The 14,552-nt window shown below is 33.2% G+C and overlaps 1 protein-coding gene across 1 annotated transcript in view; it reads right to left on the minus strand.

Moving 5' to 3' along the window:
• The window catches only part of LOC136975339 (sialin-like), a 56,919-nt gene extending 44,953 nt beyond the window's left edge, over nucleotides 1-11,966 (minus strand). Inside the window, exons 1-2 of the mRNA XM_067270394.1 lie at nucleotides 11,932-11,966; nucleotides 266-459 (exon numbers count right to left, since the gene is read on the minus strand). Coding sequence (XP_067126495.1) covers nucleotides 266-459; nucleotides 11,932-11,944 — 207 coding nt within the window. The 5' untranslated portion in view covers nucleotides 11,945-11,966. The remainder of the gene's footprint in view (nucleotides 1-265; nucleotides 460-11,931) is intronic.
• Between the last annotated feature and the right edge of the window lie 2,586 nt (nucleotides 11,967-14,552).

Here is a 14,552-nt window from a genome sequence, read left to right on the forward strand (position 1 = left end):
TTAATATTTTGTTCAATATTAAATCTGGTAAATGTTGAACTTTTAATTCGATGGTTTCGTAAGCCTTGATAAAAACAGAATAAATTAAAATATTAAATTTAAAATTATCATGTGAAGCCCGAAAATAATTACAATTCAGTTCTATTCATTAATTTATTTAAATTAGAATTATGCAGTGATTTATAAACATTTTTACAAAACATTCGCTATGAATCAACGATATTTGTTTGTAATTTATCCATACATTCTATATTTAAACATTTACCTCTTTGTAACTAGATGTAGAATTTTGCTGATAGTTGTTTGGACATTCTGTTGAAGACGTGGTATTATACATGTGGATGGATGAATGATTAACCATGGCTAAAATAGCGACAGGTAGCACAGATCTTTGGCTGTACGCTATTGCATGAATCAAAAATGTAGAAGACGCCAATACGTAACGAGCGGGAAAACGAACTGAAATAAAATCATTTGTAAGATTTCAACAACTGAAGTTAAAATTTCAATAAATGCAAACAATATAAATGTTAGACTTTATAATTTATTTAAAGCTTAAAAGAATAATTACAACATTTACATAATCATTCTTTACGTTATATTCCTATTAAATGACCATTTCTCAAATTCTAAATAAGAGAGTTAAGGAATGATACGTTATACAAAGCATTATGTTTATCGACATTATTATTTAAAGTCGTCTACGTGGACGTTATTTATTAATAGGACCTTGTACTGGTGTATTGGCACAGTAATGAGAGTTAATTCAGGAAAATTTCTTTATTTTATCACCTGTAGTAGCAATATCCGTACACATTTTACACGTGTTTCGGCCTAGCATGCCCCTCATCAGCAGTATTACCACTATGCACTATAATTAACAATAAAATATATAAGTTACAATAAAATCTAAAATATTCCAAAAAATTAATAAAATACAATTTAAAACATACTATAAATACATATCTCCATTCCGAGTATGAATAGATGTTTCTCGTTTTACACTTACAGATATTGTGTAAATACGTACTCCAATTTAAATTGACAATTTCCTTTCTACTATTAAACAATTTGCTGTATAATTAAAGGTAAAATATAATAAATAACAAAAGATAAACGGATAAATTATTACAATAAAACTTGCAAGAAATAAACTTACATCAAGTTTATACATTTCACCATTTCACAGTGTAATAACAGAGTTGCTTAACCATGCTTATTTATAACGTCACCGAGTATGGTGTTCCATGATTGGTGGATTATTCTACCCAAATTATTATTGATTCTATTCCTTTCTCTTTTTTTTATATATATAAATGTTCATATAATTGCCTTTTGTAATTGTTTGATTCTTTTCTCTTAATTTTTATACTATTTTTGTCAATTTGGCACCCATAATTATTACAACGTTCTGCAACTGCAGAATTTGCATAATTACCCCTTATTGCTCTTATATGTTCTTTTATTCTTGTACTTAATTTTCTTTCGGTTTCACCTATATATGTTTTAACTGGATCACAACTGCAATTAAATGAATAAACAATTTCTTTTTCATCCATTATATCTAATTTTTTGTCAGACCTATGATATAAATGTTTTTTAAATAAATTGTTTTTTTCCGGTATCAAATTCACTTTTCCTTTAAGTATATTTTTTACTCTTTCAAATAATTTAGGTACATATGTCATCTTGACGCATTTTTTTTCTTTATCAAAATTTCTATTTTTGTTATTATTACTATTAATCCAATGTAACCATTTTTCCAAGACTTTTTGGGGGTAGCTATTTAGTAGGAACATTTTTAATACTTGTTTTATTTCTGTTTCCTGATTTTCTAATTTACTCGTTCTGTTTTTAATTTTATCTATGTACATTTTAAATATGTTAAATTTCATATTCTGAGGGACATTAGATTTGTAATTTAATACTTTTGATATTTGCATCAGCTTTATAAATTTTTGGAATTCTAATTTATTATCAGTTCTATTAATGGTTATATCTAAATAATTTAAACTATTATTACATTCTATTTCTGCTTCGAATTGTATGTTTGTTTCTATTGAATTAGCTTTCTTTAAAATTTCATTTTCGTTAGTTTTTTGGCTATCAAATAAAATAATGCAATCATCTACATACCTATTATAAAATGTTATTCCTGTTATGTCTTTAATTTTTCTATCAATGTCTATCATAACGATTTCTGCTAGTCTTGGACCTATACATGTTCTCATTGGTATCCCTTCAGTTTGACTATAAAAGTTATCACCATATTTGAAGAAATTGTTTTCCATTACTACCAAACATAATTTAATAATCCAGTTGGGTGCTGAGATTTTCTGTAAGGAATTTTCAATGTTATTTTTGGTTATACTCGGGTACATATTTTTAATATCTAAAGATAACATTTTTGTATATTTATTAATTATAACATTATTGTTTTTTAATCTATTTAATAATAGGTCTACATTTTTTAAACTATAATCCGAAATTTCTAGCGTATTAAGCTTAATTTTTAAAAATTTTTCTAAATTATAATATACATAATTTCTAACATCAATTAAAGGTCTGTACTTAACTGGATTTTTATGCGTTTTGACTCTAATATTAAATTTAGGTATGCGATTGTTTTCACTTTTTATTTTTTTATAATCTTCATCAGTTATCAGATTTTGTTTTTTAAATCTTCTAATTCTTTATTTAATTCGTTTTGTGTATTTTTTCTTTGGTCCTTTTTTAATAATTTATATTCACCACCTTGTATTAATTCTGTTATAATGTTATTAGTATAAAAATAAAAAGAAAGGAATCGAACAATTACAAAAGGCAATTATACGAACATTTATAAATAATAAAAGAAAGAAATAGAATCAATAATAATTTGGGTAGAATAATCCACCAATCATGGAATACCATACTCGGTGACGTTGTAAATAAGCACAGTTGAGCAACTCTGTTATTACAATGTGAAATGGCGAAATGTAAAACCTTAATGTAAGTTTCGTTCTTACAAGTTGTATTGTATTAATTTATCTGTTTATCTTTGGTTATTTATTATGTTTTACCTTTAATTATACAGCATGTTGTTTAATGATAGAAAGGAAATTGTCAATTTAAGTTGTAGTACGTATTTACACAATATCTGTAATTGTAAAACGAGAAACATCTATTCATACTCGGAATTGAGATATGTATTCATAGTAGGTTGTAAAACCTACTATGAATACATATCAATCTAAAATATTCCGAAAAAACCTAATAATATACAATTTACATTGTATATTTATTAGGTTTTTTCGGAATATTTTAGATTTTATTGTAATTTATATGTTTTATTGTTAATTATAGAGCATAGTAGTAATACTGCTGATGAGGGGCATGCTAGCCCGAAACACGTGTAAAATGTGTACAGATATTGCTACTACAGGTGATAAAATAAAGAAATTTTCCTGAATTAACTCTCAGTACTGTGCCAATACACCAGTACAAGGTCCTATTAATAAATAACTTCCACGTAGACGACTTTAAATAATAATAAATTTTAAGGACAGTAAGGCTTTTCTAATGATTTTCGACATGTTTTAATCTTCAGAAAATATATTTAAACAATATCATTCATAAATTATAAACTATATTATTTAAACACATCACATGCTTTTCAATCCAAATTATAACGACAAGAAGCGTATTAAAATATTTTTATTACTTCAATGAAATAAAAATTAAAGAGAAAACAAAGCCTATACCAAAAGTTAAATTACAACAGTATTAACAAAATTAACGAAAAATTTTTACATGCAGCAGATTTTCTTTTGTTAATAACTGTGAAATATTTTCTGTTATCGTAATTTTGTTTTTGTTGTTCATTATGGAGTGCAGTATACTGGCCATCTTTTAATTTTCAGCTCCTATACATAACAGGAAGAATATATGGCAATTGGTCAAAAAATGACTGCAAAGATTTTTACATTTTTGGCTTTATGGGCCCTATGAAAAATTAAGAAATACAAAACAATTTGGGTATATTTTTCTAATGTTCCTAATTCGACTGAAATCAACCTTTTTCTTGACTGTGGCCTCTTTCGCCTTATTGATTTTTCGAAAAAGTCGAATCCCAGTCCTGACATCAATATGTGAGCCACTGGTAAGGTCAGAGGAAGTCAGACTGTTACTTCCGGCAACAGGGTCGATGACCTACTCACTTGTCAAGGATGACTGTTACGTTTTGTTACGCGTTACGCAAGTGGAAAAAGTGAATGGAGCTGACGATAAGGTGTCGGCGACAGTCGAGCAAAGAGACACCATTTTAATAACAGAATAAGATTTATTGAAATCAATCAAAGGAACAAGTACAACCCAAATTTCGGTTTCTAGCGTTCTAACTTCCTATTACGCAGGACAGGGGTTGAGAGAGAGAGGTTACAATACCGATTGCATACCTCTTTGAACTGTTTCCCTAGAAACAGAATATCCAAATACAATCAGAACTAGGTCAGATAAAGTTGGCACTAGGTTCTCCAGTTGGAATGAGTTGGAGGCTTCAGTATCCACAAGTGACAACAAGAAAAAATTATCAGTTTAGAGGTCAGCGATGAACACTGGTCTTACGCCATATTTTTCGTTGTATATTTTTTATATATATGTATATATGTTCCTCTTTCCCTTTATTTCTCCACCCTTTGTTCCCTGCTCTCTTTCTTCTGGAAACTTCTCTCAGCGGGTGGCAACGAACTGGTCTTAAGACAAAGAAAAAGATATAGCCTGCAGGGGCTAGAAGAAGGATAGACTGGCCGCTTTTGGGCCGAGACGACGAGCTGTGAGGACGTGTTTAGTGAGGTCTCCAGGAATTTCGCGCCGACGGGAGCACGAAGGAGGCAGCAGACCGAACGTTACGGAATCTAGAGAAGAACTCTAGAAATCTGATAAAAAAAATCTCTTCTGGAAGTCTATCAGAAGAATACGAAGTAGAAAATTCGAACACTACGGTCGTCGAATCTCGTATCGTCCAAGAAGGCCTGAGTTGTAGCCACCATCACGAGTTCACTAGCTAAGTTTGGGTACCCGTTCTTGTCTTGTTCTGTCCTATTTTCTACATCTTCCCTTTCCCTCTCTAGCATAAGTAGTTTTAAGTAATTAGTTATAAGTTTCTTTTTCGCGCCCCTTCTGTAACGCGTCGCGTACATCAATTCTTTTGTCGCGAGTTTTTCGACTACGATTCTGCCGAGTTTTAAGTGATTTTGTAAAAGGAGTGTCGGAATACAAACGTGTATCGAGAATCCTGTATAGTTTAACAAACGCGGGTGAAAATTAAAATAAAGTTGTTAAAATTTCCTTTATCCTCTGGTCGGACTTATTTCTTCACCACGTGCGTTTTACAATAATGGCGTCCGCGACAGGATTCCGACTATAAAAAACTCCTTGTCGGGACTATTCGGCAGAATTTCATTGGGAACGTTTATTATAGTTTGTATATATTCATTTATTGATTGCGAAGTGTTATATTATTATGGCGATGAGTAATCCAGTAGGAAGTACTGTACATGGTGACGGGGCCAACTGTAATCCCCCGTTAGTAGTCACCGGGTTCCTAGGGATGATACCCATGTTTTCGAATTCGCAGAGCGATTCAGTAAATGTAAAACAGTTCTTTCAGACTGTGGAAAATATCGCACACTTAGCGGGTTGGAGTGATGTCGTGAAAATTGCAGTCCTCCAGGCTAGATTGAAAGGGGAGCCGCTAAATATTTTTTTCTGTCTTCTAGAACAGTATCCTTCCTCCTATGAGGATATAAAACGCGACTTGATAAAATGCTTTGACAAGAGAAAGGCCAGGGAAAAAAATATTATTGACCAGTTGTTAAACTTGAGACAAGCGGCCAATGAATCTGTGACTGATTTTTCTATACGTACGAGGACTTTGTTGTCCAGAGCGGTTAAGGACCATAGCAAAATCGAAGCGCTGCGTGACGATGTAATCACAGAGAGGTTTATAAAAGGCTTAAACGGAAAGATAAGAGCCAATGTAGTGAGACGGTCCTCAAAATCCTTAGAGGAGGCGTTCGAGTTTGCGGAAATAGAGGAAAGAATCGAAAGAGAGTGTAGCGATCAGATTGAGCGAAAGGGGGTTTACACTGCGGCAGAAGAGGATCCCAGGCTTAGTAATAGCGACTGTAATACTGTCCCGATCCCCAGAATTGACGAGAGAAATAAAATCGACTTCTTAGAGAGGCAAATCGAGAATCTAACAGAAGCAGTGAATAAACTCGTGCGTAATCAGAATAGGGAATGTAGAGCTTCGAACAAGAAATGTTTCATTTGCGGAAATACCGGACACTTCGCCCAGGGCTGCCCAACCCGGAACAGATCAAAATTTAAACTTATAAAGGAGTGTCATAATTGCCAGTATCGCACTCCTGGTGTAAAATTAAATCTGGCTACACACGTTTTTCAATCAGATAAAGGTCTCCCGCTTTTTAAGGGTAAGATGAATAATCAGGATGTAACCGCGCTCATAGATACTGGAGCAGAAAAGTCCTTGCTAAGTTCAGTAATTTTAAAACGGATTCCACCAGATTGCGTCAGGGGAGCTAACGTTAGAGAGGAAAAATTGGGGATACGGGGCATAGATGGGATAGTAACGGAGTGCGAACAACTTATTCGAGTCACCGTAGTTTATAGCGAAGCGGAACATCCTACGACCATAGCGTGTATGTCCTTCCCCGAACACGTGGAATATGAGGCTATCTTAGGCATGGATGTCATTAAGAACATCCCGGAAATTGTTGAAAACCTAAGAAAGTCGATGAATGCTAAGCCGCATAACATATCTGGGAGTGTCGTTTCACTAATGAATTGCCTCGCTAACACCCCCATTAAAATTCAAGGGCTTGATGGCCTAGAACCAGCTGAAAGGGAGAAAATTTTCGGTATCCTCGAAAAATACCCTCAACGCTTCTCAGATTCAATTGAAGAAATAACAGGAATGAAAGGGCCATCCCATAAACCTATAATTAGATCTACCCGCCCGATTAACACTCGGCAGTACCGCATACCCGTTGCATTACCCGAGGAAGCGCAGGGCGTTGAGACTGAAAGACCTTACGGGATGGAATTAAGAGATCGACTAAACGCCGTAAGAAAGACTGCATATAATAGGAGGAGACGGCGGAATCACGCTAATCGAAAACGTATTAACAAAAACAGGGAATTAAACGATTGGAGCGAGGGACAGCGTGTATGGCTTCTTCGCAAAGGTAGAAATAAGAACTCGGGAAAATTTTCTGCTAAGTATGAGGGACCCTATCGGATCTTACGTAAGCTTGGCCCCGTCACAGTAAAAATCGGCAATAACAATAGGAATGATAAGTTCACTGTACATATCGATCGCCTAAAACTGTGTCATTTTCCAATGTACAAACACACAAAAAGACGTGAATCGTACAAATGTCCAACAAAACCAGGAGAAGAAAACCCTAGTAACGATCCAATAGATGACGATGTTGATGAATACATCAGGAATTGGACTCTTCGAACAAACGACACTCCAGACGAGCCACAGGATAACCGAGACGGGTCTAAAAAACGAGACACCTGCAGTGATCCTGAAATAAGACTGAACGCTTCACCGCAACGACGGTACGACCTCCGGGGTCGCAGATTAGATTACCATAAGTTGCACTACGGTAATTAACCTTGTGTGGGGGGCGTATGTGGTCTTACGCCATATTTTTCGTTGTATATTTTTTATATATATGTATATATGTTCCTCTTTCCCTTTATTTCTCCACCCTTTGTTCCCTGCTCTCTTTCTTCTGGAAACTTCTCTCAGCGGGTGGCAACGAACTGGTCTTAAGACAAAGAAAAAGATATAGCCTGCAGGGGCTAGAAGAAGGATAGACTGGCCGCTTTTGGGCCGAGACGACGAGCTGTGAGGGCGTGTTTAGTGAGGTCTCCAGGAATTTCGCGCCGACGGGAGCACGAAGGAGGCAGCAGACCGAACGTTACGGAATCTAGAGAAGAACTCTAGAAATCTGATAAAAAAAATCTCTTCTGGAAGTCTATCAGAAGAATACGAAGTAGAAAATTCGAACACTACGGTCGTCGAATCTCGTATCGTCCAAGAAGGCCTGAGTTGTAGCCACCATCACGAGTTCACTAGCTAAGTTTGGGTACTTGTTCTTGTCTTGTTCTGTCCTATTTTCTACATCTTCCCTTTCCCTCTCTAGCATAAGTAGTTTTAAGTAATTAGTTATAAGTTTCTTTTTCGCGCCCCTTCTGTAACGCGTCGCGTACATCAATTCTTTTGTCGCGAGTATTTCGACTACGATTCTGCCGAGTTTTAAGTGATTTTGTAAAAGGAGTGTCGGAATACAAACGTGTATCGAGAATCTTGTATAGTTTAACAAACGCGGGTGAAAATTAAAATAAAGTTGTTAAAATTTCCTTTATCCTCTGGTCGGACTTATTTCTTCACCACGTGCGTTTTACAATACACAATAGACACACTCGTTCGGTCGAAGACAAGAGTCTCCTTAGAGGAGAAGAAAGAAACGGCTTTTAAAATTTTGCAGTGAGAAATTATATCATCAGATAATATGTTTAAAAATTAAAGTTGTTGTCAGTGCAGAAACAAATGACGAATTCGGCCAGCAAGTGTAAACTTTACAAGGTTACAGCGTGAGAAAGTTTTCTTTTAATAGGAAGGGTTATAAAATTCCCACGAACTCTGAAATTCGTTTTATAAGTTATTAGAGAAAATAATTTAAAAAAATAATTTAGATAAATTCCGGATTTCACATTTACTCTATGCTTTCTTTAAAATAGGACTTATATAGTGTGATTTTAAAATACGTCGTTGGGGTGAAGTGTGTTTACATAATTTCGGAGATGTGTTTTCTATCTCTCTCTCGATAATCAGTATACGTTTATAGGTTATTGGTGACGTCTTCGCGTTACATTACAACGAAAGTCAATATCGAGGTTGTATACAAAATAATTTCGGCGCGTGGCAGACTCATTACAAGGTTTATTGCTTGAGGCTAGGACATCTTGAGTTTCTTGAAAGCTGTCGGTTGGTTGATGATGTCATTGTTGACTTGGGGACAAAAGTATAGTTCAAAGTTCAGTGTTCGTTGAAATTCCTTTGTTCTGTAGAACAGTGTGGTCCTGTTGGAGAAACTGATGATCAGGCTCGTTGAATCTGTGGATTCAATGGTCCGGATGCTAGAGAATTCACAGATAAGTTGATAGAAAAATTTTTTTTTGGTAGGTGTACTTGTAGATGGTCAGTTAAGGTTGGTGATATTCTTAATCTGTTGAATAGTTGTCGAGTAAATCGGTATTCTCGGTTGAGGGTGGCGAGGTTGCACTGTTCTAAGATTTAAAATAAACGTTAGTAACGATTAGTAACTACTAACGTTACTAACGTTAGTAACGTTATTAGCCAAATCATTACTAACTTTAGTAACGTTAGTAATGATTTGGTTAATTTATCTCTGATTTCCGAACAGATAAATTCCGGATTTCACATTTACTCTATGCTTTCTTTAAAATAGCACTTAAATAGTGTGATTTTAAAATATGTCGTTGGGAAGAGGTATGTTTACATAATCTCGGAGAAAGAGGTGTTTTTACATAATGTAGAGTTTACATAAATTGTTGTTTTACTCTTTCTCCTCGTTATTTACTTTTAATATAATATCTAGGTTAATATAATCAAAAAATTCGAAATTAAAATTCTAAGAAAATAGATAAATATTCGAATTTCCCGCGAAAAATCTATGATCACGTAGAAGTTTAAAATAATTGTTTACAAAAAATTATAGGTTAAGAAATGCAAAAGGGTTACAATATGGCGGATAGATGAACAGTCAAGAGTCCGTTAATAGGTCTGAACAATGGGTTGTTGTTTTCGAGGAGTCGGGTTGCCTCGGGGCATCACTTTTTGGGAAGTGCCCGGTATGTATTGGTTGGAATTTCCCTTCTCTTGAGAAAGAACTCTTCTGGCTTTTTTTCCGGTGGGTGTCAGTCTGTTGTTGAACGAGTTTTCCAGCGTCGTAAGAAGTATCGAAAAATACAAATTAGGCAGAGTCCAATGAAGAGAGTGCCAAGGCTACTAGCAATTATCGTTATCGAGGAGGGGTAGGTCATTGGAGATGATTTGGTTGTCATTCGTAGTAGGTGATCTAGGTCATATTTGACGTTTGACACAGAGCAGTCAGCCAATTGAATATCATAATCTAAGGTCAATTTTGGGGTTGCTTGATCTTTAAAGCATTTTTGAAAGTAATTGAATCTTTGTCTGATTTAAGATTTGGTCGATTTGCGGTACTACTAAGTGTTGCGGTACTACTTAGTGTTGCACAATCTCCAGTTGAATGGTTGTTTGCATTTGAAAGTGCGAGGTGAGGATGAATCCAAGCAAATAGCCTGTACTGTACATTCATTTGGAAGATGAATCATTTCGGTATTGTTTAGCTTGTAAGTAGTAGATACAAAAGAGATTTTTGATGTTTTGTAGGGCATCTAATAGTTAGTGTGAAAGGATTCGGAATGAAATACATCCATGTTTCTTGTTGATCAACCCTCTTAAAAATTGGCGTATATTTGGTGACGATTTGACAAGACCAGTTGGTGTTTGATCTTGTTTTCAATGCCGCTAAATAGCGCATATTCACAACTTTGTTGAGGAAATCGTTGGATAAGAACATCCAATGAACAAATAGGTAAATGGTCTATTTTACACACAGTCAATTCGAAACGTTGTAATGACATATAAGATTGTCTATCCATAGATAGGGCGATTATAAGATATTTTGGTTTTCAAGCAAAACATCCTATAATCGCCCTATCTGTGGATAGACAATCTTATATGTCATTACAACGTTTCGAATTGACTATTAGTACTATTAAAAAGTGGACGTGGACTATTAGGACAAAGGCCTTCAAATTAGGAATGTACATTGGAAATTTGATAATTTCGTACATATCAAAATATCCATTAGAAGTGATCAAGGGAACCATAGCAAAGATTTTCAATTCGTTACGTAACGCTATGGCAATGGTAGTAATCCATTGCCTGTAGTACCGGATACGCTGTAGTACCTGAACAGCGTATCCGGTTTGATAGGTTCGATCATTTCGTAACCTTCTGCCAATTGAAGTTGGATATCTTGGAGGGTGTGTAACATGATTTCTCAAGAGATAAAATAAGTGCTCAATTGGCCATGTTCCAAAATATCAATCGCCTCTCGTAACTCAACTAGTTGGAAGTGGAATACTTGGATGGAAAATTCAACTATTTGTAGAATTATTTCAAAGGCAAGATCATAACAATATAGGTTCATGAGTTCTCCAAAGGCCTCTTGCCGTTAAAGAGCACATAAATTTGATGACGATTAGTTTTACTTATATTCGTAGCATCATTCCATAGGGTAGCTTGCAAATGCAATAAATGAATAACTCCTTCTTGATACTGGTTAATCTTTGAAATTTCAACATTCAAGTTCTTAATATCTTCAGAGGTGGCAGTTTTAAGAGGAATTTTGATATCAATTCGAGTATTTTATCAGTAGAACTAAAAGTATAGCAGTAAGCGGTTTGGAAAAATGCGAAAAAGGTGCGTATTATAATCGAGAGTATACGGTAATAGCCAATTTGAAAACTTTCGAAAATTTAGTAGCTTTCTAGCAGCAAAAAGCACACCAAATTTCAACGAAAAGGCAATATTTATAAATAATAGTGATTGTAAATTGTTCAAATTGTTGTCAGAGTTAGACATATTTATTAAATAATCATACAAAACCCTATTATCGTACATCGTACGAAAGTCGCTTTTGTAAGTAATAGAAATATGCCTAGAACTCAGCATAATGTGATTTGCAAATTTTTATTATAAAATTTCTAAGTAAAAACTTAATTTTAAAACATTCTTACCTTTATGTATCATATTTATATCGTAAGATGAATAGATTTTCTATTTTAAATTATTAAAAATGTGTCTGAACGTTTTATTTATTTATCTTATGATACTGGTTAACTTTAAAAAATAAATTCCAGTTGGAATATTTTTAATCCTCTTCTTGTTTTCTCTTCTTATGATTCAAAGTAGTGTTGAGATCTTTGTTTTATTATGAAGATGGATTTATATTCTTCTGTTGACGATTAATAATTCTTCAGAATATAAATTTTACACAAACATCTTCCAACATATCACTTTGAATGAAAAAAATTAAAGCAACGAAAATTCTGAAATATATGAAAAATATATTTAACACGTTTTCTATTATATTTTAGTTATATTTTTAACAAAAATATATTTGTATATAACTAAAAGAAATAAAAGTTAATAGTCTACTTCCAATATGATTTTTGAGTTTAAATTATTATTAACCTCTTAACAGTGAAACTGTCAGATGTGGTGCTACCACTTAGTTGTACAGAAGAAACGTAGAAAATTTACCCACGTTTCTTCTCCACAACTAAGAATTTTCCCACGTATTTTTCTCGTTTCCATTTTGGAAAATAAATTTTTGAACAGTTACATCTAGTAAAGAAAAAATCTTACTTTATTCTCACATTATATTTTTATATTTGAAATTTTTTTCACAGTAGTTTTTGGCTAAAATATGTTTATTTAAATTTATATTAAATTCTTTTATGATTTTCCACCCATTACGAATTTTTCAAAAGATTTGAACTTATTTTCAATTTTATATAACTTTTTAAAGTTTCAGGCATTTAAGTCATGACGAATTTTTCCAACCTGCTATACAAATTGAAAAAAATGTAATTGGCAGTTAACGAATTTCATTCACAACAGTAGATAACGTAATGGCTGTTATGTTTACAACTACAACGTTTGGCGGCTTTTTCCCCATACTGAAATGTGGGTTAAGGTTGCCTTGTGTTCTACATTCTGTAGAAGTAACATAATCATTGTAAATAAAAGAAAATTTCAGTATATCTTTTATTTAATTTTAAAATTTGTTGTTCAAATTAACACCCAAATATTAAAGCGGATTAAAATATTAGCATTTGGTAAATAAACTTCATTTATATACATTTATTATACATAAATTACATTTTAAGGAACAAAAAAACAATAATAAAATGTTGAAATATTTTCATATTTATCTTCACATTTATTACATATTTTATTGCCATTGACCAATATTTAATTTTAAAAACAATATTTATCATTCGCATGCATCAGAAAAATAAGCATAACTTTCCTCAAACACACTTCACTAAGAGGGTCCGCTGCACTCTGAAAAAGCGGACAGTTTACATTCACAATGCAATTTGTGACCTACTTTTTCTAACAGTAAAACGAAGTACACTAGAGCATCGATTATCCGACCCCCTATTAACCGACTTAACGGTTAACCGACCGCGTTCTAGTCGGCAAATTCAAATGTCCGTTAGTGACGTGGCACTAAAATATTTGGTTATGTCTTGGCTACTTTAACATTATGTTTGTTACATTTTTGCACGTTTTAGCTGGCAGCACCGGCTCGACCATGAAAGGGAGGCCAGTATTTAAACCATGCTTAATTTTTTATTTTGTCTTTATTTTGTGAAAAATAAAGAAATAATTTTTCACGATACAATAGCAACGATTATTATTTTTTAAAAAAACTTTTTGTTAGGCTTAACATCGTTAAAAATTCAACGCAAAGCGACGCACAACGGAGAAAAATTTCAACATTTGGTAGGTTAATAGCGATATACTAATATACTATACTAATAATGTATTTTTTATACTTTTCAGTTAATCCGACTTTTCAGTTAACTGACCAACCCCAGTCCCCAGTCCCCAATTAGGTCGGATAATCGATGCTCCACTGTAATTTACAGTACAACGATACACAAACACTAACCATAATAGTCAAATCAAATTGTTAAAGTATAAGTTCTTCTAAAATCCTCCAATTGGTCTTTGACGTAGTTCTACGTAATAGCACTAAATCGAAAAGACATGTCTAAATAACAGGCATATAAACACTAAAAACCATAAATATTTCGTAATTAGAACTAGATAATTATATGCACAAATTAATTAGTAGTTCAATAATACATACATTCATTTAAATCCATATGTTATATTTAAAGGTCGGATCTCCCTAATTGTCAAAAATAAATTGTTTTTCAACTTTACTTTCTTTTCTTTAATATTTTAAAAGAAGTTTTAAATTCACAGTAAAATTTCCACTTTTCATCCGTTAAAAACAATGAGAAATGTATGGATCCACATAATAAAAATTTATCACAGTATACTTCCAAAAAAAAAAACGAGAAACATAGAAACACCAAACCACACTCTACAAACTGGCGCCAACTGATGCATATTCGATAGACTGAAAATGCCCCTTTGTTCAATGTTATCAGGTGACAAAAAGTTTCTAAATAAACACTAAAAATTTTAAGAAATTCTTACATGAAACCCAATGAATTTAATTAATACACAATAACTAAATCTGTTTAATAAAGATTAATAATTTACCATTATAATTTCTACTTCGATTTTTTATGTTAGTTCCTACTTTGACTGTTTT

Source organism: Centruroides vittatus, unplaced genomic scaffold (assembly GCF_030686945.1).
Source record: "Centruroides vittatus isolate TY-2023 unplaced genomic scaffold, ASM3068694v2 contig_370, whole genome shotgun sequence".
Classification (NCBI taxonomy): domain Eukaryota; kingdom Metazoa; phylum Arthropoda; class Arachnida; order Scorpiones; family Buthidae; genus Centruroides; species Centruroides vittatus.